At 41.3% G+C, this 23,494-nt stretch overlaps 4 protein-coding genes across 6 annotated transcripts in view; 3 read left to right on the top strand and 1 right to left on the bottom strand.

The window, feature by feature from the left end:
* The window catches only part of LOC147009602 (uncharacterized), a 59,191-nt gene extending 58,026 nt beyond the window's left edge, over window positions 1–1,165 (top strand). Inside the window, exon 6 of the mRNA XM_085862456.1 lies at window positions 613–1,165. Coding sequence (XP_085718582.1) covers window positions 613–663 — 51 coding nt within the window. The 3' untranslated portion in view covers window positions 664–1,165. The remainder of the gene's footprint in view (window positions 1–612) is intronic.
* LOC147009600 (uncharacterized) overlaps window positions 1–8,106 on the bottom strand; it is a 41,915-nt gene extending 33,809 nt beyond the window's left edge. Inside the window, exons 1-3 of one of the 2 annotated variants that reach the window (XR_015052939.1) lie at window positions 7,655–8,106; window positions 5,418–6,604; window positions 5,034–5,165 (exon numbers count right to left, since the gene is read on the bottom strand). The gene's annotated coding sequence lies outside the window, so the exon portion shown is untranslated. Of the gene's footprint in view, window positions 1–5,033; window positions 5,166–5,417; window positions 6,605–7,654 lie in introns of those variants that run through there. The other variant, XM_085862454.1, reaches the window with a different exon arrangement.
* Window positions 660–7,123, top strand: LOC147009601 (uncharacterized). 2 transcript variants are annotated; one of them, XM_085862442.1, is made up of 4 exons: window positions 660–1,175; window positions 2,554–2,612; window positions 4,949–5,046; window positions 5,520–7,123. In XM_085862442.1, the coding sequence occupies exons 1-4, from the start codon at window positions 1,164–1,166 to the stop codon at window positions 6,824–6,826; spliced, it is 1,476 nt and encodes a 491-aa protein (XP_085718568.1). In that variant the 5' UTR covers window positions 660–1,163; the 3' UTR covers window positions 6,827–7,123. The 2 variants fall into 2 exon arrangements, with proteins under 2 accessions (XP_085718568.1, XP_085718567.1); XM_085862441.1 differs by lacking the exon at window positions 660–1,175 and adding an exon at window positions 1,182–1,891.
* Window positions 8,107–14,634: 6,528 nt separating the features above from the next.
* LOC147009599 (uncharacterized) overlaps window positions 14,635–23,494 on the top strand; it is a 28,318-nt gene continuing 19,458 nt past the window's right edge. Inside the window, exons 1-2 of the mRNA XM_085862455.1 lie at window positions 14,635–14,900; window positions 22,152–22,244. Coding sequence (XP_085718581.1) covers window positions 14,711–14,900; window positions 22,152–22,244 — 283 coding nt within the window. The 5' untranslated portion in view covers window positions 14,635–14,710. The remainder of the gene's footprint in view (window positions 14,901–22,151; window positions 22,245–23,494) is intronic.

The following is a 23,494-nucleotide window of genomic DNA, read 5'->3' as shown; positions in this document are numbered from 1 at the left end:
ACGGAGATAACTATAGCAATCACCTTGAGTAAGGCTAAGATCTGATATTTCGACCACCGAGTGCTCTTTATGTGGGACTGTTTGGGGGATACGGAGCGGAGAGCAAAGTGGGAAATGGGGGTGTTAGAGTAGTGAATGGTGTCAGGGAGTGGTTGGAGCTCATTATTGTTTGGTTAATCGGTTTTATTTCGTACTTATGTCCATATGGAAAATAACCACACACATGTACAACCTCCCATACATGCTTTTTTTAAGAAACACATGCCCCTGTGTACAATTGTTTGTTCTCATGCACATCCAATCACACAGATAATAAGGAAATAATGATAAACAGCACAGGTCTCACTTTCTGTGGTGGGTGACACCCCTTACCCTCTCCCTTCCTTCACACCCTTCTCCCCTCCCCCACCCCTCCCCCCACCCTTTGCATCTACCCCTTCTTTCCCAATGGCATTTAGCACCTGGCACATGTTTCCCACATTTATTTGGTGGTGCTTTCTCTCTCTCTCCCTTAACTTGGCACAGCATTGTCTCACTTTCCAGCACAAGTTGAGTCAGTGAGGTGACTACAAGGTCATGTTGCTCCTGTTTGGAAATATTTCTCCCTTTCAGAAATACCTCTTAATTTGCAACAAGAAAAAACAGCTTTATCCAGGAAAGTAAAGGGTAAGATTTAAATTTTAAACTTTGTCCTTGGTATCTTTAACCCAAAGTCCTGTTTTGAAACAGTGTCATCATATTTGTGTTGCCTTCTACCGATAGCCAAAATATATCTGATCATGCTCCATTTTTGTAAGTAGCCGAGAGGGAGAATATCATGAAGAATTACAATGAGGGAATACAACAATGGCCACACAGAAAATGATGATGACAATGAAACGCACAAAATGATGATGATCATGAAGGTTGGGATGTTTGATCATGTCTATGAGAAAATGGTATCCCCCAAGGCTCTAAGCTGGTGTGGTAAAGCCATCATTTTGGACTCCTCCAGGCATTTACAAAAGCATTCCGTCTGTGTAGATGAATTTGTTGATAATTCTCAACTTGTTTTGGTGGATGCAGCTGTGGTGGTTTCTTTCGTGTCTCCAGGTGAACTGAGACCAACATCATCCCTTCCGTACACTCTACATATCAGTCATCTGTGATACAACTTGTGCAGAATGGACCAAAAGGTGAACACAGAAGCCAAGGAAATTTCAGGATTTCAATATTGTAACTTCTGTTTGTCATCCCTTGCACGTACATGTATGAATGTTGTGGAATTGTTTTATTCCTTGTTCTTTTGATGAGTAACTTTCTGGATCATGACTGACCAGTTTGTGACGAGTGCTCAGACTAGTTTCTGGATGAGTGTCTCATTCTCATTCATGGAACACAAGTCCACATGTGGACAAGCGGCACATTCATTGGACAGACAACAACATTACGAAAAAAAAGAACTGATGAGTGCTCCAATAGAAGAGTCTCCAGAGTCTCGCAGCTTTTAGATGCGTCTGTTTCAGTGATGGCTTCATTCTCTATCACCTGTCCAAATAGACTAGCTTTGTGAAGGGAACAGAATATTGTTGATTGATGAACGCTGACCCCTATTTCAGACATAGAGCCTTGCAGATCTTTCAAAATCATTGTTGGATTTACAGTGACATCTTGCACCAAGTTCCTGCTTGCCCGACTGCTGAGTTTGGATGGGTGACCTGATCTGGCTCGAGTCTGGGTGGTAGGACGCATCTTCCACTTCTTAATGATGGATTTCACTGGACTCAAAGGGATAATGACTGACTTTGAAATCTTCTTTTAGCCCTCTCCCGAACGGTGCTTCTCCACCATTTCATGTCTGACTTCTTTGGGAAGCTTCTTGGTCTTCATGTTTGCCTTGATGGTTGACCAAGTGAGTTGCACCTTAAAACTCCTTCGATAAGCAGGAGCTTAAAATTTAAGTTAAACTACAGATTACATACAGCTGAAACATATTACACTTTCTCTGTTACTTTTCAAACAAAATAATTTGCTCCTGAAGTGATTTAGGGTTAATTCATCAAAGGGTTTCAATATTTATGCAATTGAGAATCATCTGGTTTTTCTCTGTTAATTTAATTTATTTGTATTTTATCGACTTTTTTTAGCTTTATCACTTTGGAGCAGTTTAGTGAAGAGTTCATTAAGGTTGATTTGAATGCATCATGAAATGAGCTCAGATGGCATCAAAATGTGAAAACTTTGGAGGGGGTGAATACTTTTGCAGGACACTGTATCAGTATTGGACAATAAATGAAAATATCTGTGGTATTTATTTACATTCAAGAATAAAATCGAGTCATACAAATTGAGTCTTTGACTACGGAGTCCACATTTTAAACTTGATAAGGAGATAAAGTCAACATGATATGTGCAAAATATTCAAATCTTCATTAATCCTTAAACTCGTGTTTGATTATCACATCGGTAAAAATGCTAAATTCCTCTTGTGTTAGCAATTAAATTAACAATGCTGTTGTGGGTGAACTTACCAAGTCAGACAGACAAGGACATGCATTGCCATACATTTTGTAGATTTGCAAGGAAGTGGAAACTGTGGATGGACAAGTTGACTCGTTTTCTCATCGGGTGAGGTGAGTTCATTCACTTCAGTGTTTCCTTCAGCCATGAGAAGCATCCCCATCTCCTGACTGAGTGTTCATGTGGATTTTTTTTTTTACGTAATCGAGTCAAACAGGAAATGGCTTGTCCATCCATCCATCTATTGGGACCATACTCTGTGTAGAGCATTAGTGCTGCCTCAGCAGTCTCCTTGGTTACTGGGCACAATCCTAGATGGGTCGCCACTCCGACACAGGATACCAGCAAGCTGGCACTCATTTTGCCGACCTCGGAAGGATGACAGGCAGAGTCAACCCCACCTGGTATTAATTAAACAGCCGAGTGGGATTTGAACTCATGACCTAGGATCCCAAGCCCACCACCCTACCCATTAAGGCTTAAGCCAACACCAGCCATAAATGGCTTATCAAGCTCTAGGAATTGGATTTAAGAAGAAAATTTAATATCCCATTATATTAGGTTTATTACTGTCTTTGAAGAAGCGATGAATATGGAAATGTTTGTGACCTCACTTTGTTTGCTGAAGTGTAAATATGCCATTGAGATTTTTAGTTTTCATTTCTGATTTGTAAGCATGCATTTTATCAAAATTATGAAATTTAAATACGAAATTGATTATGTAAAATATTGTAGATGAGACTGGGTAGTAGTGTAGGAAAGATGGGAGCGGGCGGTGAGAGGAACAAGATTTGAGGGGGTGGGAAGAGGGGAAGGTGTGATGCAAGGAAAGAAAGAGCATGTTTGAGATATTGAGGAGTTTACTAGAGAGAGAGAGAGAGAGAGAGAGAGAGAGAGAGAGAGAGAGAGAGAGAGAGAGAGAGAGAGAGAGAGAGAGAGAGAGAGAGAGAGAGAGAGAGATATATATATATATATATATATATATATATATATATATATATATATACTTGTTAGGTTGGAGAGATCAGTCAAGTTAGGAACTACCCTCATAATTGGAAACTACCTTAAAAATCAAACTGATGATAGTTGAGAATTTGGTAAAAAGCCTTCGGAATTCCATCAAAAAGTCAATGGTATTGTTTAGCACATGGAAGAAGAACAAGAATTCAGAATACAAAGCGGACGGGGTTTGCATTTTCAGATGCTTTCTCGTTATTACTTTTATCAGGAAATTGTTTTTTAACTTCATGTATGCCTTTTGCAAGTGTGTATCCATGAAATAATAAATAAAGTACTGAATCAAATTTACCATGAAAGAATCCGATGTGAGATTAATAATTTGTAAAATGAATGCTGAAGTCTCTCGTTTTCCCAACATGACATTCCAAAATAGACATAAGAGTGAATAGATGGGACAATGTTTTACGCATCCACTTGCACAGTGAGCGAGATTATACCGAACCCTTATCACGACTCTCTAAGATATCTTTTTCATGCGAGCTTGGATAACTCCTGTAAGTTCTCCTGGATTCTCTGAAAAGTTTTTCACATGATCCAATTTAAAATTATTCTTTCTTTGCAAAGGTTTTGATCCATCACAAAAGTAAGTCGCGAGTGAGATAATCAACACGGCAGCCATATTTGTCGATGCTTCAACACGCAAAGCGCGTTTGATCGAAGCGAGTGTGTTTCCAGGTTATTTTGTGTAGAACCAGTCAAGCTTTGTCGTGCCAACATGTTGTCATGCTCGTTGTCATGCTCAGTCCCACAACAAACATCACACTTCAGTGCTCTTTTCCCCACAACCTGTTGAATGCCATTTACGCATTTTCAGAGTGGGAAACTCTGTCGTAAAACTCACTCTTTCCCATAAAACTCGTCTGCTCTAAAGTCTGTCACTGATTGCAAGGCCTCGTGGATTGTGAGGGATGACAAAATGTGTAATTTGCGAAGGAAAAGGACCCAGCATGGTCTGCTGATGCTTTCATTGGGTTTCACAGGAGGTCATACCATACCGGTCGTTTAAAAGGGTTCCCTACGTAAATGTCCCTGAAAAAGGTTTTCAAAATGATGTTGTCATTGGCATCCACATTTGGAAAAATAGTTAAACAAGTCAGGAATTTTTTTTTTTTTTTTTTAATGGATGGATGGAATCCCCTAAAAACAACCAAACAAGTTGGAAGGAATGACAAGGTATGAATAACTCCACAATACAACACCACAATCCTTTTACGGATTGACATCACGACATCTCGACATTTTTCCGTCTCAGTCCCACAACAAATAAAATGCACAATAACACCAACCCTAACACTACATACAGTATGTACAACTACGTCAAACATAAACATCTTCATACAGTTGTTACCCATGACAAAACACGTTCCTGGGTCATGTGTGTTACTGCATGTACAAGTTATCTCAACAAAGAAACGTGCGTGTTGTACAGGAAGGAAGTTAAACAACTCCGTATCTTGAAGCCTGAATCATCGACGGCACGCACTCCGATTACTCAGCAGAAACTGCCTCAGGAACAGCTATGTGCAGGTAATAAGAACGTACAGGTAACGTTGCTCACGACTCACCTTCCTCATTGGAAACCACACAAATATCATTGCACACGACGTTGGATGGTTTAAGTACTCGGAGTGGACTGTATGTTTACACTGAAGAGAGTAGAGAAGTTTAAAAAAAATTAAAAATTAATGTGAAATAAAAAAAGATTTTAAAAAGATTAAAAAAAAAAAAATCAATGACAGCAATTGGATATTTTCTGGCCAGTGTTTCTGAATGTTCCATCCACCTCTCACAGGTATCAAGCCTATTCGAATATGTATCGCTCGTAAAGAACGTTCACAAATCACAACCTTTAAATATTACTGTTTTGAAGAAATATTTATAGAATGATTTAAACTCACGTTTGTTCCACTTGTGTGTTTCTTCCTGTTCCTTTGAGGCTGCTCAAACATTCCTGCGAGAAACACTGAGAAACCATGTCTTTGTGTGAACGTTCTTCACAGGGATATCTGGGATCTTCAGGAGGTTTCCCTGTTCCAGGTGCAGTTGGAGCTTCGCCTCTGAGGCTGTTTTGCAGCGACATGAGCAGCGTCACCGTGCAGTGTCCATTGATCCCAAATACAAATGTACTCATTCTCCGTATGTAACTGATGTTAAAGCCTGCAACACTTGTCACGCACAGACACACACAGGGGAAAAGCCTTACAGGTGCAGCATGTGTAGTAAATCATTCATTCGAGCATCAACGCTTAAAAGTCACACGCATAAACATACAAGGGAACGACCCTATAAGTGTAGTGTGTGTGAAAAATCATTTGGGCGAGCATCAACCCTTAAAAGTCACACACAAACGCATACCGGGGAAAAGCCTTACAAGTGCAGCATGTGTGGAAAATCATTCATTCAATCATCAAAGCTTAAAAGTCACACACGGATGCATACAGGGGAACGACCCCACAAGTGTAGTGTGTGCGATAAATCATTTGGTCAATGGTCACACCTTAAAACCCACACCAGGATCCACACGGGGGAAAGACCTTACACGTGTAGCATGTGTGATGAATCATTCATTTGGGCATCGACCCTTAAAACTCACATGAGGATCCACATTCAGGAAAAGCTGTTCAGGTGTAGTCAGTGTGACAAATCATTCAGTTTTGCATCAAACCTTAAAAGACACACTCGGACACACACGGGGGAAAGGTCATACAATTGCAGTGTGTGTGATAAATCATTCCTTTGGGCATCAAACCTTCAAAGACATATGAGGATCCATACAAGGGAGAAGCCGTACATTTGCAGCGTGTGTGGTAAATCATTCATTCGAGCATCAAGCCTTAAAAGTCACACACGGATGCATACAGGGGAACGACCCTACAAGTGCAGTGTGTGCAATAAATCATTTGGTCAAGGGTCACACCTTAAAACCCACACCAGGATTCACACGGGGGAAAGACGTTACACGTGTAGCATGTGCGATGAATCATTCGTTTGGGCATCGGCCCTTAAAACTCACATGAAAAGCCACATTCAGGAAAAGCTGTTCAGGTGTAGTCATTGTGATAAATCATTCACTTTGGCATCGTACCTTAAAAGACACACCAGGATCCACACGGGGGAAAGGTCATACAAGTGCAGTGTGTGTGATAAATCATTCGTTTGGGCATCAAACCTTCAAAGACACATGAGGACCCATCCACAAGAAAAACCGTACACTTGCAGCGTGTGTGGTAAATCATTCATTCGAGCATCAGGCCTTAAAATACACACACATATCCACATACTGGAAGCACGAGGACCCATAACATGACTATCAAATCTAAAACAACAAATCGACTAAAGAACTTGAAGGAATAACAAACTGAGTATTCATAAATAACAATGACATCGACCACAAAATAAATTCACATGAACTGATGTTGCAGCACTTATAACATTTGAGAGAGAGAAAAAGAAAGAAAAGAGGAAAAGGAAAGCGATGCCTCAAAAGAAAAAGGCTGGGCCCCACAAACAAAATTGATACCTCAACGAAGTGGCAAAGCTGATGGAGGGGAACAGAACGTGAGTGTGAACTCCCTTCCCCACCTCCCACCCCCACCCCCTCGAAGAGGAACTGGCACCCTGGACTTGTCAATTGATTTTATTCAATGTCTTGAGGATCCGGACTTTAACCAAAATCTAATCGGCTTGTTTGAATCACCAACCCAACGAACTCATCCACCATGTTTTATCATAACCCATCCACAATGTTTTCAAATATTGTGCTATAATCTCATTTTTGGTCCCATCTCTCAGTGATGAAGATTCACTTCAAAAAAAATGATTGCATCCGGATCTTCACCAAAATCGAATCGATTTGTCCTTGTCGCACACCCAACCTCTCCATCAAATTTTCGTCTAAATCCGTCTGTAACGTTTTGAGATATCCTGCCAACAGACAGACAATCAGCAGTGAAACCATAACCTCCATACACCTTCGGTGGTGGAGGTGACAAACTACAACGGAGAAAACAACAACACTCGTTTAAAAGTCACCCAAATAAATTATCTTGAGAACAAAAGGAAAATTGTCCAGGAAAAAAAAATTGAACTGGAAAAAAAGAGTTTCACCAAAATCGTTCAAGAAAAAGGAGTTCACCTTTCATGAGGAATGAAAAGAAAACTTCAAGGTTGAATGCATTGAAAGCCTGAAAAGAGAAAAGTAAATGGTTCAAATGAAAGTCATTGAAGAAGAAAAATAATCAGAAAACAACTTTCAAAAATGTGAAATTAATAAAGGCCTTGGCACAGATGGGTTCCGAAGACAATGAGATGTTCTCCACAAGCGATACGCTCAAGCACGTAATGAACTTGTAGTACAGCGGATAAGCTCTCATATTTTAACAAATTGTGCGTTTTATGAGAAAAGCGTGAAATTTCTAGCATAGTTAGGTCATACCATAATGTTTATTTTGGGATGTGGAGGGAAGTCAGATTTGACCTCTGAGGGGACAGTAAGAGGTCAAATCCAAGATGGCCGCTAGTCACCCGGGTCGAATGTTCAAACGTCCTTAATTTTAGAACCAGACTGTGCAGAAAAACATTTACGGTGTCATTTCCAACTAAATTGGGGATGCCCATTCATTTGGTGATACCTTTGAGAATGTCAGAATTCAAGGAAATGAATTTAGGTCAAGGTCAAGGTAATAATTTATCAAAAAATAAGCAATCAGTTGAAATTTGCAAATGAATAGCGAGTGGTGTCATTGTGGCGAATTTAGTTATTTAGCCCCTCAAATGGTTGCCACAATGAATCCAACACAGTGTCTGACTCTCCCAGTCCTTCACGCTTTCACCGGGTGTGACACTGTATCTGCATTCGCTGGCAGAGGAAAGAAGACTGCCTGGGAAACTTGGAAGTCTTTCCCAGAGGTGAATGATGCTTTCAATGAACTCCTATGCATGCCAAGTGAGGTCAGCGAATGATCAATGTTACTGCTAGAGCGATTTGTGGTGCTAATGTATGACCAAACCAGTGAGAACACGGAAGTGAATCATGCCAGGAAACAGCTCTTCACACAGAAGTCTAGAATTCGAGAGAACATTCCTCCAACCCAGGCAGCACTCAAACAGCACATCAAGCGCACTTGCTACCAGGCCAACTGTTGGAACCAGACATTAGTCCTGGATCCAGAGATGCCAGAGCCATCTGACTGGAATTGGACAAAGGAAACAACTGGGTGGCAGCCGCTTTGGACCACTCTCCCTGAAGCATCAAAATCGTGCCATGAATTGATCCGCTGTCGCTGTGAGAAAGGATGCACTGGACGGTGCAAGTGTGCCAAAGCTGCGCTCAAGTGCACTGCACTGTGCTTCTGTTCTGGAGGCTGTTAGATTTTGATCACTACCATTACCATCATCATCATTGCTGTTAATAAAGTATTAAATAGACGAGCAGCATGGGACTATTCTGTTAATTTTTTTGTATTATTATCCCCAATGTCAAAATGGAAGTGAAGTTTCACTATATTGCATATGTCCAATCTATTGTCTTTATCAAAAGAATGTCCAAAAGTTTTTAATGTAATTTGACCTTGACCGAAATGCATTTCCTTGGCTCCTGGAGATCTCAAAAGTATCACCAAATGAATGGCCTTTCCAAACTAAGTTGGAAATGACACCTAAAATGTTTTTTTTACACTGTTTAGTTCCAAAATTAAACGCATTTGAACATTAGACCCGGTGGACTGGTGGCCATCTTGGATTTGACCTCTCACGGTCCTCAGAGGTCAAATCTGACTTCCCTCCACATCTGAAAATAAACCTTATGGTATTCACTAACTATGTTAGAAAATTCATGCTTTTCTCATAAAACGCACAATTATTGTGCTTATGCGCTGTACTATTATCCGTGGAGCAAAGGCAGTGGACAAACGGCACAGAAGGAAACGCCATTCTCATTCTCAATATCTGAAAAATCAAAACTGCCTCAAAAGATATCGACCTATAACGTGCCTACAGACAACATCCAAACAGGAATCATCGCAGAAGAGATGTATCACAACTTAGCAGAAGAAAATGCCCTGAAGGAGAAAAAAATTGATGCGGAGCAAACTGCAACAGAAATGGTCGACAATGCTAGCTTTTTCTACTGGCTGGGAGTTCTCGACTCCTTTCTTTTGTGTCCTCTTTTCCTCTCCCACCCAGCAGCCTTAATTTCAAGGATTTCAAAAGGAAAAATGATCATTGACCAATGTTGGTGAATATTTCCATTTGCCTGCTGTGTTTTATTTGAAATAAAGAAAGTTCATTTTGACCTTTCAAAGTTTGGTGTACATGCTCATTTCGTGAATGCATCATTTGGTGTATATTCGGTCGTTACTTTACGAATCTCAACCAAACTTGGCAGGAGCAGTTAGGGTGACATGATGGAGGTTGCAGCGACTTACTTTGGCACCCCTCCCCAAAGGGTTTTTCCTCCTTGGGTGAAATCCATAGATAGCTTATCGTGGTGTTTTTACAAGGCCGCATCTAATAACTAAAGTAATAACAACACTTATAATAGAATAACTAATGTTATTACAAAATCATCTTCTCCTCCTCTTTCCTTTGTAATGAGGTCCAATGGCACCAAGTTTCTGCCCTGCTTTGACTACGGTACTCCTCCACCTCCCTCTTTCCTCAGCCAACTCTCTTCACACTCTAACCACCCCCACCTTACTGATATCCCCCCTCACACAATACTTCCATCTCAACTGCAGTCAACCTCTTTTTTTCCTCCGACCTTGCTCCCTCAATCTATCTCCTCTCTTTGGCATTCTCTCTTCCTCAACCTGCACCAAGTGTCCATCTCAGGCGGCATTCCACCAATCTCTCCGTCAAGCTCATCTGTACACCAATCTCCTCCCTCGGTTCATCCATCCTCCTTCTATGGACCCACAATTATATATTGACATGTTGAGTGACTCGTGAAATAAAATGAAAAAAAAAGTCTTGCACGGAAAAGAGTGCCTCAAACTACACGCATCCTGAGACGAGCTCCTCGCCCCTTTTGTATCTGCAACTCCCATCGGCTCTCTGAAAGGACCACTGATTGGCCAATAATATTCACACTGAGTTTCTTTCTTATCATGACCTGATTTCCATTGTCAGGAAATGAAAAGAAAAATTAATGAGTCACTATACCCACCAATCATTGTTTTTCTTTATGGGTGCTTTTTACTCTTTGGCCTGGGTTCAGAAGAGAAAAAAAAGTGTGATTTAAATGTATTTTTTTTATTCTCGGCTGATCTTCATCGAGGGAGAATGACGTAACTTTGAACAACAGAAAGGGTGGTGTGAGGAGGATGGAAAGACTCATGGCCTTGTGAGGAACTCAAGTGTAGTTCTCACCAAAATGGAGTTATACCCAGTGAAGTATCACTTTTCCTGCAACGTCTCTTACGTGACCAGGTTGTGGATTCTACGTTATCGCTTAAAATTTTCATCAGACTTGTGCATGCCAGAAGTGTTCTTTTTTTCTTCTTCTAAAGGGTAATTATAAAAGGGGGTTCTAAAGGGGTAATTCTAAAAGGGGGTTCCAAAAGGGTAATTCTAAAAGGGGTTCTAAAGGGTAATTCTAAGAAGGGGTTCCAAAGGGTAATTCTAAAACGGGGTTCCAAAGGGGTAATTCTAAAAGGAGGTTCTAAAGGGTAATTCTAAAAGGAGGTTCTAAAGGGTAATTCTAAAAGGGGGTTCTAAAAGGGTAATTTTAAAAGGAGGTTCCAAAGGGTAATTCTAAAACGGGGTTCCAAAGGGTCATTCTAAAAGGGGGCTCTGAAGGGTAATTCTAAAAGGGGGTTCTAAAGGGTTATTCTAAAAGGAGGTTCCAAAGGGTAATGCTAAAAGGGGGTTCTAAAGGGTAATGCTAAAAGGGGGTTCCAAAGGGTAATTCTAAAAGGAGGTTCCAAAGGGTAATGCTAAAAGGGGGTTCTAAAGGGTAATGCTAAAAGGGGGTTCCAAAGGGTAATTCTAAAACGGGGTTCCAAAGGGTAATTCTAAAAGGGGGTTCTAAAGGATAATCCTAAAAGGGGGTTCTAAAGGGTAATTCTAAAAGGGGGTTCTAAAGGGTAATTCTAAAAGGGGGTTCTAAAGGGTAATTCTAAAAGGGGGTTCTAAAGGGTAATTCTAAAACGGGGTTCTAAAGGGTAATTCTATAAGGGGGTTCCAAAGGGTAATTCTAAAAGGGGGTTCCAAAGGGTAATTCTAAATGGGGGTTCCAAAGGGTAATTCTAAAAGGGGGTTCTAAAGGGTAATTCTAAAAGGGGGTTCTAAAGGGTAATTCTAAAAGGGGGCTCTAAAGGGTAATTCTAAAAGGGGGTTCCAAAGGGTAATTCTAAAACGGGGTTCCAAAAGGGTAATTCTAAAAGGAGGTTCTAAAGGGTAATTCTAAAAGGGGGTTCTAAAAGGGTAATTTTAAAAGGAGGTTCCAAAGGGTAATTCTAAAACGGGGTTCCAAAGGGTAATTCTAAAAGGGGGCTCTGAAGGGTAATTTTAAAAGGAGGTTCCAAAGGGTAATTCTAAAACGGGGTTCCAAAGGGTCATTCTAAAAGGGGGCTCTGAAGGGTAATTCTAAAAGGGGGTTCCAAAGGGTAATTCTAAAAGGGGGTTCCAAAGGGTAATTCTAAAAGGGGGTTCTAAAGGATAATCCTAAAAGGGGGTTCTAAAGGGTAATTCTAAAAGTGGGTTCTAAAAGGTAATTCTAAAACGGGGTTCTAAAGGGTAATTCTATAAGGGGGTTCCAAAGGGTAATTCTAAATGGGGGTTCCAAAGGGTAATGCTAAAAGGGGGTTCTAAAGGGTAATTCTGAAAGGGGGTTCCAAAGGGTAATTCTAAAACGGGGTTCCAAAGGGTCATTCTAAAAGGGGGCTCTGAAGGGTAATTCTAAAAGGGGGTTCTAAAGGGTTATTCTAAAAGGGGTTCTAAAGGGTAATTCTAAAAGGAGGTTCCAAAGGGTAATGCTAAAAGGGGGTTCTAAAGGGTAATGCTAAAAGGGGGTTCCAAAGGGTAATTCTAAAATGGGGTTCCAAAGGGTAATTCTAAAAGGGGGTTCTAAAGGATAATTCTAAAAGGGGGTTCTAAAGGGTAATTCTAAAAGGGGGTTCTAAAGGGTAATTCTAAAACGGGGTTCTAAAGGGTAATTCTATAAGGGGGTACCAAAGGGTAATTCTAAAAGGGGGTTCCAAAGGGTAATTCTAAATGGGGGTTCCAAAGGGTAATGCTAAAAGGGGGTTCTAAAGGGTAATTCTGAAAGGGGGTTCCAAAGGGTAATTCTAAAACGGGGTTCCAAAAGGGTAATTCTAAAAGGGGGTTCTAAAGGGTAATTCTAAAAGGGGGTTCTAAAGGGTAATTCTAAAAGTGGGTTCTATAGGGTAATTCTAAAAGGGGGTTCTAAAGAGTAATTCTAAAAGGCGGTTCTAAAGGTTAATTCTAAAAGACGGCTCTAAAGGGTAATTCTAAAACGGGGTTCCAAAAGGGTAATTCTAAAAGGAGGTTCTAAAGGGTAATTCTAAAAGGGGGTTCTAAAAGGGTAATTTTAAAAGGAGGTTCCAAAGGGTAATTATAAAAGGGGGTTCCAAAAGGGTAATTCTAAAAGGGGGTTCTAAAGGGTAATTCTAAAAGGGGGTTCTAAAGGGTAATTCTAAAAGGGGGTTCTAAAGGGTAATTCTAAAAGGGAGCTCTAAAGGGTAATTCTAAAAGGGGGTTCCAAAGGGTAATTCTAAAACGGGGTTCCAAAAGGGTAATTCTAAAAGGAGGTTCTAAAGGGTAATTCTAAAAGGGGGTTCTAAAAGGGTAATTTTAAAAGGAGATTCCAAAGGGTAATTCTAAAACGGGGTTCCAAAGGGTAATTCTAAAAGGGGGCTCTGAAGGGTAATTTTAAAAGGAGGTTCCAAAGGGTAATTCTAAAACGGGGTTCCAAAGGGTCATTCTAAAAGGGGGCTCTGAAGGGTAATTCTAAAAGGGGGTTCCAAAGGGTAATTCTAAAAGGGGGTTCTTAAGGATTATTCTAAAAGGAGGTTCCAAAGGGTAATGCTAAAAGGGGGTTCTAAAGGGTAATGCTAAAAGGGGGTTCTAAAGGGTAATTCTAAAACGGGGTTCCAAAGGGTAATTCTAAAAGGGGGTTCTAAAGGATAATCCTAAAAGGGGGTTCTAAAGGGTAATTCTAAAAGGGGGTTCTAAAAGGTAATTCTAAAACGGGGTTCTAAAGGGTAATTCTATAAGGGGGTTCCAAAGGGTAATTCTAAAAGGGGGTTCCAAAGGGTAATTCTAAATGGGGGTTCCAAAGGGTAATCCTAAAAGGGGGTTCTAAAGGGTAATTCTAAAAGGGGGTTCTAAAAGGTAATTCTAAAACGGGGTTCTAAAGCGTAATTCGAAAAGGGGGTTCTAAAGGGTAATCCTAAAAGGAGGTTCTAAAGCGTAATTCTAAAAGGGGGTTCTAAAGTGTAATCCTAAAAGGGGGTTCTAAAGCGTAATTCTAAAACGGGGTCCTAAAAGGTTCTGAAGGGTAATTTTTATGGGTTCTAAAGAGCAATTTGAAAGTGTTTCGTTCGGTTCGAGGCTTTGCCTATTTTTTTTTATTAAAACTGCCAAACGAAACCCCTTCTTTCGGACATGGGTGCGATGTTAGTTTCTCGACATTCTCGGTACGAGGCAAACTGAAAGACATTGGGAGTGTTGTGCCATTTTTTTTTGGCAGTCAAACCTGGTCTGGCTCATGGACAATAATTGGTGAGTAGGAATTGTATAATTATCATGTTTGTAATTTCTACAAAGGTTTTCCTGTTAAAGTTTGTCCGAGACAATGTTTTTCATTCATTCCCACATCTGTACGTCCGACGATGTCACCTTTCTGACAGATTCCCAAATACGTTCAGTTTCATCAAAGGTTAAAACGATGTCTTTCCCAAATTTAGAGATTCCTGGTTATATTTGGACAGGTGTTTGATTCATTAACTTCATATTATCTCCTTTTTTTCTCTTAATAGCCTCTTTACTCTCTTTTTACACTTTAAATCTGTGTGTATTCTCACTCCGACAAAACCACAAGAAAATCCTCATCGAAGCACGTGCTGCGTGTGCCGAATCTGCCCGCGCGAAACCGCTCCCACGGTCGATCACACGCGGTTCAGAGTGTTGAGCACGTTCTCCACGATGAAGGGAGACGTGACCAACAACGATGACAAACCGATCAGGGGAAACACCGTCGTTCCGGGAGATGCTGCGGACCTCGGACCCAGCGTTGGTGAACATGAGGGTGAGGACTCGGTACACGGTACGTGCCGCTCGTGTCCGCTCCACCGTGAAGTTCCGGTTCCCGTGCGCGGTCCGTGTTGTGTGTGCTCCATCGCAGGAACCAACAGCTCAAGGTGTGAAGGAAAATGTACGAAATATAAATGTATTTGATCCTTTTGACCGATTACGGGGTCATGCATTTATTACGTACGCACGATTTGGGCGTGACGGTGAATTTGGAATACCGAAGAGGGAGGGAACGAGGGCTCAGCCGGAACTGTTAATTGCGTAGACGAACCACGTGGTTATGGTCATAGGCGTGTACAATGTAACAACAACAACAACAACAACAACCACTCCGAACTTTTTCTTTTTCGATGTTGAAAAACACGAGAAAACTAACGGGGGAAAACAAATCTTCAAAAAGTCACATTTGTGACCAAAAGCGAGTCCAGTAGTCCGAGACCTCAAGTACACAAACTCCAATGACTGAGACTGAATGAGAACCCGCACGTAAAAACACCAATTGGAACACACGAATCACAGCACACAGTACGAACTAATTGGGGCAGCTCCAAAATGGGTACCCGGTACGTGCCGTGTACGTTTTCCATGTTGCTGTGTTCGCTTCTCCACCCAATTGATTTAATCACGAGCTCCTCCAACACATGTTCCCGAACCTGATGTGATCTAGAACCCAATTTATTTAATCACGAGCTCCTCCAACACATGTTCCCGAACCTGATGTGATCTAGAACCCAATTTATTTAATCACGAGCTCCTCCAACACATGTTCCCGAACCTGATGTGATCTAGAACCCAATTTATTTAATCACGAGCTCCTCCGGCGCATGTTCCCGAACCTGATGTGATCTAGAACCCAATTTATTTAATCACAGTAAACATTATAAATAATCATTAATATAATTTATTTGTGGTTGCTAGGATACTGTTAAAATCGGTTGTGAATGACAGTTTGAGTGTATGGTTGGATGGAGGTGCTGTGTAATGGACGTGTGTGCAAGGTAAAGTGTTTATCGCTTCATTTATTTTATCATATGAAGTGGTATACGATTAAAATTACTCAAATGTAGTGATACTTAAAATAAAATTAATAACTAAATAAGTTTGAAGAGGGATATTACATTGCTGTGTTGACTGATTGTCTGGACACAACTTTGGGTTGTAGGTCCATTGATGATGAATCATCTACTGATGTGGACCTGCGGCCGGTGTTGTGGACCCGCCGTTTGGAGAGGTTCTGGGCTGAAAGGATCGAAACCTCGATTATAAACTGTGTCCGGCTGATGATCCGGGCAGTTGGGAAATCAGTCAATTGTTTATAACTTCAAATATAATAACTTTTGTAACTACTTACCAGAACGTGTGTGTGTGCGTGTGTGTGTGTGTGTGTGTGTGTGTGTGTGTGTGTGTGTGTGTGTGTGTGTGTGTGTATGTGTGTGTATGTGTATGTGTATGTGTATGTGTGTGTGTGTGTGTGTGTGTGTGTGTGTGTGTGTGTGTGTGTGTGTGTGTGTGTGTGTGTTGTTAAATCTGGCTTCCTTCTTTGAACTACTGTGCAGTAATTGTTTTTTATTTTGATTTGAATGTACCTGTATTTGTGGGGTTATAAGTTTTATCTTGGTAGATTTTTTTAAAGGATTTATGTTGTGTTGAGCCAATGGAGTGTTTGGGATGTCCCTAAATAAGATGTCTACCGACTTCTTGATAAAATTCCTGCCGCGCAGCTCCCGTGCCGCCATCTCCAAGCTGACACATGCAAATGTGTAAACCTCCAACAACCACCTCACAAGAAGTTGTTTTGCTGTTTGTTTGTTTGTGACCTTAATGCTTTGAGCTCCCAAGGTGAATTGTAACAAAACTTTATGCGATCAGATTTTTAACCACGATGCACTTTAATAGGGGTTTTAAACAGTCATGAGGAGGTCATTTGGCCCATTGTTACTCCTTTACAACTTTTAGACCCCGTTCACACCTCTTTTGACCTTTTTTGCGACATACACACTTTTTCGACACTTTTCAGACCTATAGACTTTTAAAAACCCTTTGGACAATTTAAGACCACTTGAACTCTTTCAGGCCCTTTAAACCCTTTAGACCCCTTTATGACCCTTAAAACACTTTAGACCACTTAGAAAATTGAAAAGAAATTTCCCTGAAAATCGTTTTTGATGACCTTTTTGTGCACCATTCGCGACTCTTCACAAGTTGCAATTATGAATATAAACTGGTATTCCAAAGCAAAACGGATGTTGAAAAGCGAAACTGAAATGACTGATCTATGGATCATTGGATGGGAAACCAAAATGAAATGCTGTGAGAAATACCGAATGGAAATTGCTGAAAGCAAAGCTATGGGGAGCATAGAGAGAGGGGGCAGGTTGGGACTGAAGAGCGATGTGGAGAGGGATAGGTGCCTGGAGGTTGTCAGTTGGCATGGAAAGAACTTCGGTGATCTTCCGTGAGGTGGTAGGCCCAAAAAGTGCCTGAATCCGTTTCGCAGCCAAGCTTTCGTAATATCACCCTCACTGCCACCAGTACTTCGGAGGTACACAAGCATGGATTGGAAATCTTCGCTGGTAGAATGGAATAGGGTTTGTCGAGGTTACCAGCTCCATTCACTGCAATATCTGCACATTGAATATTTACACTGACTTCCTGTTTCTACCAACAGCGGATACCCCGCTAGTATATATGTTTGGTTGCACAAAATTTTAAAATAGCAGAAAGACGAGTAGACATTGTCAAAGCTTTTCGGCTTGCAGCTAGTTAGCCTTGCAGCTTAAAGCAGTTTCTCCACAAGTAGTCACAACACCTATTGGTCGTTCTTCTCATACTAAGACACAACCAAATTATCTCAATGATTATGTTGGGTAACTTCTGTGCATCTCTTCCAACAAACAGCAAGACCAGTTTGGCTCTGTGTGATCCAACAACAGTTACTCGAGTTGAAACTCTCATGTGAGAGTTTGAGTAGTCGTTAGATAAGACCACACTTGTAACGCCATCATTTTGCCCTTGATTTTATAACATGTAAATATGCTGGAGCTCTGGTTTATCAGGGGATTTCCGGTATCAGGTAGGCCAGAAGGACTAGTGGGTTAGATTGTGGCAGTTCGAATTCAGAGAATTGATTCGGAATCCGAACGTCTCGGACGTCTTTTCTTCCACGCTAGATACTGTTGTTCATGTTCGTATTGCCTCCTCAGTACTTTATAGTATTGTTTCAATTTTTTTTTTTTTCAATTTCAAAAGACATTTATTTCCATAATTGCCAATATAAATACAGTAAAAGAATAATATATGAAATTAATATTTCCAAAACTTGGTGAACTCAAAAGGATGCAAGCAAAACAAGTCTGAAGACGACGATGGTTCACGAGCGGTATTTGATGATGTAGATTGTTTCAGAAGTCAAGGATGAGACAATGTGATAATGTTTGACAAAGTTATAAAAATGATCAACGTGATGTAATATGAGTGACAGGTTATTAGGTGCAAAATGTCGAAAACCATAACCTTTAAAGGTCACAAAACAATGTTGTGGACATTAAAATAAGGAAACAGGATATGTGCTATAGCTTATTGGAGTTAGTTCGTCGAAGAAGGTCGAAAACCCGGTTCGATTCCCACAACTTTGAAAATTTGACTTTTGTGAACTTTAAAGGTCAAAGGTCAAGGATTATGACCTTTGGTGCAAAACTTCCTCTGGAACATTCCAGGAACAATATAACGTCATATAGGCTATATGGCATTTCACACTCCTCGGATTATCCATACTTTGATGAAATCAGCGTAAAAACAAACTTGAAGGGGGCGCCACGGGCAAGGTGTTCGAGATAGAGCAAAATGGTTTCAAGACTTTAGGTGGGGAATGACCTCAAGATTATGCATAAAAAATATTGTCATCCTCGCTCTCAAAGTTTGGGCGGTCGTATGATTTTTATGTCAAAATTCGAAATTTTCTAAGTTTGTGACCTTGTGACCTTGACCTCGGGATGAAAATGAAAAATCGAGCTCTGTGGGGCTATGCAGGTGCCATTGGGCTAACCAAATACTGAAACCCCTGCCAGATTCGACAAACCCCTCGGAGAAGATGGATTTTTGTGTCAAAATTCGCAATTTTCTAAGTTCGTGACCTTGTGACCTTGACCTTGGGACGAAAATGAAAAATCGAGCTCTGTGGGGTTATGCAGGTGCCATTGGGCTAACCAAATACCGAAACCCTGTCAGATTCGACAAACCCCTTAGGAGAAGATGCAAATTGAAATCGGCTACCCCCTAAAAACACAATTCGCAATTTTCTAAGTTTGTGACCTTGTGACCTTGACCTTGGGATGAAAATGAAAAATAGAGCTCCGTGGGGCGATGCAGGTGCCATTGGGCTAACCAAATACCGAAACCCCAGCCAGATTCGACAAACCCCTCGGAAAAGATAATTTTTAATGTCAAAATTCGCAATTTTCTAAGTTCGTGACCTTGTGACCTTGACCTTGGGACGAAAATGAAAAATCGAGCTCCGTGGGGCTATGCAGGTGCCATTGGGCGAACCAAATACCGAAACCACTGTCAGATTCGACAAACCCCTTCGGAGAAGATGCAAATTGAAATCGGCTACCCCCTAAAAACACGTTTTTTGGGCGTGGCTCCGCCCATAATGGGCGCACCACGCCCATTCTCAGGAAAACACGACTAGGTCAGGATATAAACCTCCCACCAAAATTTTTATCAGGATCGGATCAAAACCCACGGAGCTATGCTCGGGACAGACAGACAGACAGACAGACAGACAGACAGACAGACAAGCTGGTAGGCAGACATGGGTAGTCGACTACCCAATAGAACCTGACACGATGGGCCCATTCGATGGCGAATGACCTGAGGATTAAGCACAAGAAAATCCATGATTCTAGCTTCAAGGGTTAATGCTGCAGATTTGAAAAAAATAAAAAAATAAAAAAATTGAATTTTTTTTTTCGACTAGATCGACTACCCAACAGACAGACAGACAGACAGACACACACCAATAACGAATATAGTGGTCACTTATTTTTTTCGTGAAAATATTTTTTTGTGAACCAATAACACATTCGGAGGCCAATATGAAGGTATATTCTGAAGCCGAGGCTTGTATTGATATGCCTATGGACTAACAATATAAATGACAAACGATAAATTCAACAAAACTAAGGAATGACAAAGAATTAAGGAAAAATGGTCAATAATACTGTGAATATCAAGAATAAATAAACAGATTTTAAAAAAAGAATGAAACTAGAAGGGCACTCGGTAGAGCACATGCCTCCGCCATGTAATGCCTGATCCACGAGAACATTTCGGGCCCGATACATTTTTGAAATATCATCCTATGCAGTACTTTTTGGCCTGATCTCTCAATGGTGAAGAGTCACATTAAAAGTTAAATAATTCTCGTGTCCAGATCCGGATTCGGATCTTCACCAAAAGCAAATCAATTTATCCTTGCGACATACCCAACCTGTCCACCAAGTTTCGTCTGAGTCCGTCCACAACTTTTTGAGGTATCATGCCATATAATTAGTTTAGCCCTATCTCTCAATGGTGAAGAATCACTTAAAAAATTATCGGATCCAGATTTTCACCAAAGACCTCAGAAGGATGGCAGGCAGAGTCAACCCCACCTGGTATTAATTGAATAGCCAAGTGGGATTTGAACTCTGGATGCTCGGATCCCAAGCTCCCCCACCCTAACCATTAAGCCAACACCAGGCACACACAGAAAATCTGTGACGTCATTCTTTGCAATGACGTGTGTGGTTTTCGCCCGACTTTTCAAGGCTTAGAGACGAGCTGATGGACATGTAAGTCACATACGTGAAGTAAATAAACATTAGAGGCAATGAAAATTGGCTTGGTCGTGAAACGCCTACGTATGTCATTAATTAGTCGGGAGGCCGGGGAAATTCCCGACATATTTACTATGTACACGTACACTTCAAAGTTATATGAAATGTACATGTCCACTTTCGTACACGCAACGTCACCTCTGAATTTTTGTACACTTTAAAAACGAAAACACTGTGTTGAAAACTGAACAAGGTACGTTTTTAATTACACCAGAAATAGTCATGATTACTATTTGAAGTCTTTAATGATTGAGAAACTGTCCTTTTGCTGACGTTTGTATGTATTGCATGCATGCTGTCGATGTCCAAGGGTGTGTTCAGTTACCAAACAGCAAGCCAGCGCTTCCCAAGCCAGCCGTTCCTTATCAACGATTTTGAATGGAGTGCTTGCTTGAGTGCTTATGCCACTTGGCGAGTGCTATCCAAGAAACTTGGCAACTGAACACACCCCAGATTCATTACATGGCAACGAGGATAAACATCTATACCATGACAGACTTCTTTGATCCGTATCGATGAATTTGACCTTCGGGTATGATTTCGACACGACACGTGGCAAGTGGGGATGAGTTTTTCATGAAACGACACGAAACGACATGAAAGGCAATTAGTAAAGTTAGAGGGGATGAGGAAAGTTAAAGGTCTGTCGGAATTGAATGTGGGTTTTATTTTAATTATTTACTTTTCCATAACGTAGTTAAAAACCCTGTGAAAATTCCTTTGTTGGAGGTGGGAGGGGAATGATGCAAGTGAGAGAAAAGGGTGGGGTGGGAGTCCAGAGAGACTGGAGTGGGAGGAGGCAGGAGCAGGGATGGGATGAGTGAGAGGATGGGGTCGGAGGAGGGACCCTGCATTGCCTGGCAATGCCAGGTACCCCCTGCTGGTGATGTGTTTTCAGGTTTTCCGTCAGTGCGTCCGTAATAGTTTTCATTACGAAAAAAACTTAAGAAAGGCTGAAGGGATCTAAGTCTAACTTGGAACAGGTTTGTATAATGATGCCAAGATGAACTGATTAGATTTTGGGGTCAAAAGGTCAAAGGTCAAAGGTCAGAGGTCATGTTCGGTAAAATATTATGTAAGTGTACTAACTTATGAACCAGTGATGGGATTTTGACCAAACTTGGTATAAGTATACAGTATGATGCAAAGATGAACTGATTAGATGGTGGCATCAAGAGGTTAAAGGTCAGAGTCCGTGATAGGTTTTCGTTACCACGATAACTTAAGAACGACCGAGGGGATCTAAGTCACACTTGGTACAAGTATGTATAATGATGTAAACATAAACTGATTAAATTATGGGGCCAATAGGTTAAAGATCAAAGGTCGTGTTTGGTAAAATTGTGATATTTGAGAACAGGTGAAGGGATTTAAATCAAACTTGGTACAAATATGTATAATGATGTAATAATGTGGGTGGAGGCATATCTGTCAACGTCGAAGAGTGCCATTCTCGTTCTTTGTATTTTATCTTTCCAGATTCGATTGTAAAAGTGAAGGTGGAGTCTGACTTGGAGGATGATTTGTCCTCACAAGGCAAAGGTTTGGATTTGAGACCCAGGAGTTTTAACAGTGAGACCCACACACTCAAACTTTCCCCCTCACCACACTCCTCCAAAGCCTCACCTTTCCCCCTTGTAAAGCCCCCCCCACCCCATCCTGCACCATCCCAATGCCTCCTGCCCCCTATCTCTAACTGTGTGGACCTCAAACATCCGAGGCCTCCGTTCCAACCTGACAGATCTCTCAATCCAGGCCACTTCCGATAAACCGGACATCATTTGTTTAACAGAATCCTTCCTCCCACCGGACATCGCTGAATCCTTAATGTCTCTCCCTGGCGATTCTCTCCTCTGGTTTGATCGACCTGAACCCTGTCCTGGTGGTGGAGTTGCGCTGTACATAAAAAACTCAATTTCTCACTCTGCGTATACTGCTCTTACACCTCCCAAACCCCAGGCGTACCTCTGGCTGTGACTTCTCCTCTGCTCCCACCTCATATTTGTTGATGTGTTATACCGTCGTCCCAACAGTGACAACTCCATCTACATCTCTCTCTCAGATGACGTGGACCAACTTTTAATCACTCATCCCAACTCTCTCTTCCTCATATGTGGTGACTTCAATTATCACCATGTGAATTGGCTGGGTGTTGGAACCTCTCTCACCAGTCATGGCACTTTAGCAAAACACTTCCATGGGACTGACTCAATCTGTGAACTTTCCAACCTGGATTTCCACCATTGGAAAATATTCCCTTCTGGATTCGCTGATGACCAACTTCTCCACCAATGTATCTTGCTCGTCCTCTGCCCCAATTGGCTCATCTGATCGTGTGCTTGTGAAGGGAAACATATCTCTGGCCATTCTCAGAGAACAGCCTCAGCACCGGCTAATCTGGCAGTTCACTTAGGCACACTGATGGGTACTACAAGCACGTACCACACTTCAGGACTAGTCTCCTATTATATATCTGCCACCCCTGATATTCATTAAACCTGGAAATTCTTCCACAGAAACCTGCTCTCTCTTATGCACAGATTCATCCCATCTCATCTTCAGTTATCTTACCCATCCTCCTGCTCTTGGTACTCGGAACCCTGTGGTGAGTCAGTTCCTTTAAAACAACTTGCATTCTCCTCCTGGAATGCAAATCTGACCGAAGACAACCTCAGATCATTTCACAAAGCCCAAAACAAGTGTTTGTCTGCTCTCGGGAGAGCCAGAAAACATCTGTCCAATCTCAAGAATGAACTTTCAAACTTGTCTCCCTCCTATAAAACCTGTTGGTGCCTTGTCAAGTCTGTCTGTGGTGCATGCTC

Source organism: Eptatretus burgeri, chromosome 17, assembly GCF_056783735.1.
Source record: "Eptatretus burgeri isolate ZD-2024b chromosome 17, Ebu_testis_v1, whole genome shotgun sequence".
In the NCBI taxonomy this organism is placed as follows: domain Eukaryota; kingdom Metazoa; phylum Chordata; class Myxini; order Myxiniformes; family Myxinidae; genus Eptatretus; species Eptatretus burgeri.
The sequence above is the reverse complement of the archived record's forward strand: the minus strand, read 5'-3'. Positions and strand labels throughout refer to the sequence as shown.

Excerpts from the sequence above, each read along its gene's own strand:
- LOC147009601 (XM_085862441.1), top strand. The coding sequence starts at position 1,868 with ATGTTTGCCTTGATGGTTGACCAA. Across the intron at positions 1,892-2,553 it reads TTGCCTTGATGGTTGACCAA|ATTTGCAAGGAAGTGGAAAC; the intron begins GTGAGTTGCACC and ends TACATTTTGTAG. Across the intron at positions 5,047-5,519 it reads TCAGGAACAGCTATGTGCAG|GGATATCTGGGATCTTCAGG; the intron begins GTAATAAGAACG and ends CGTTCTTCACAG.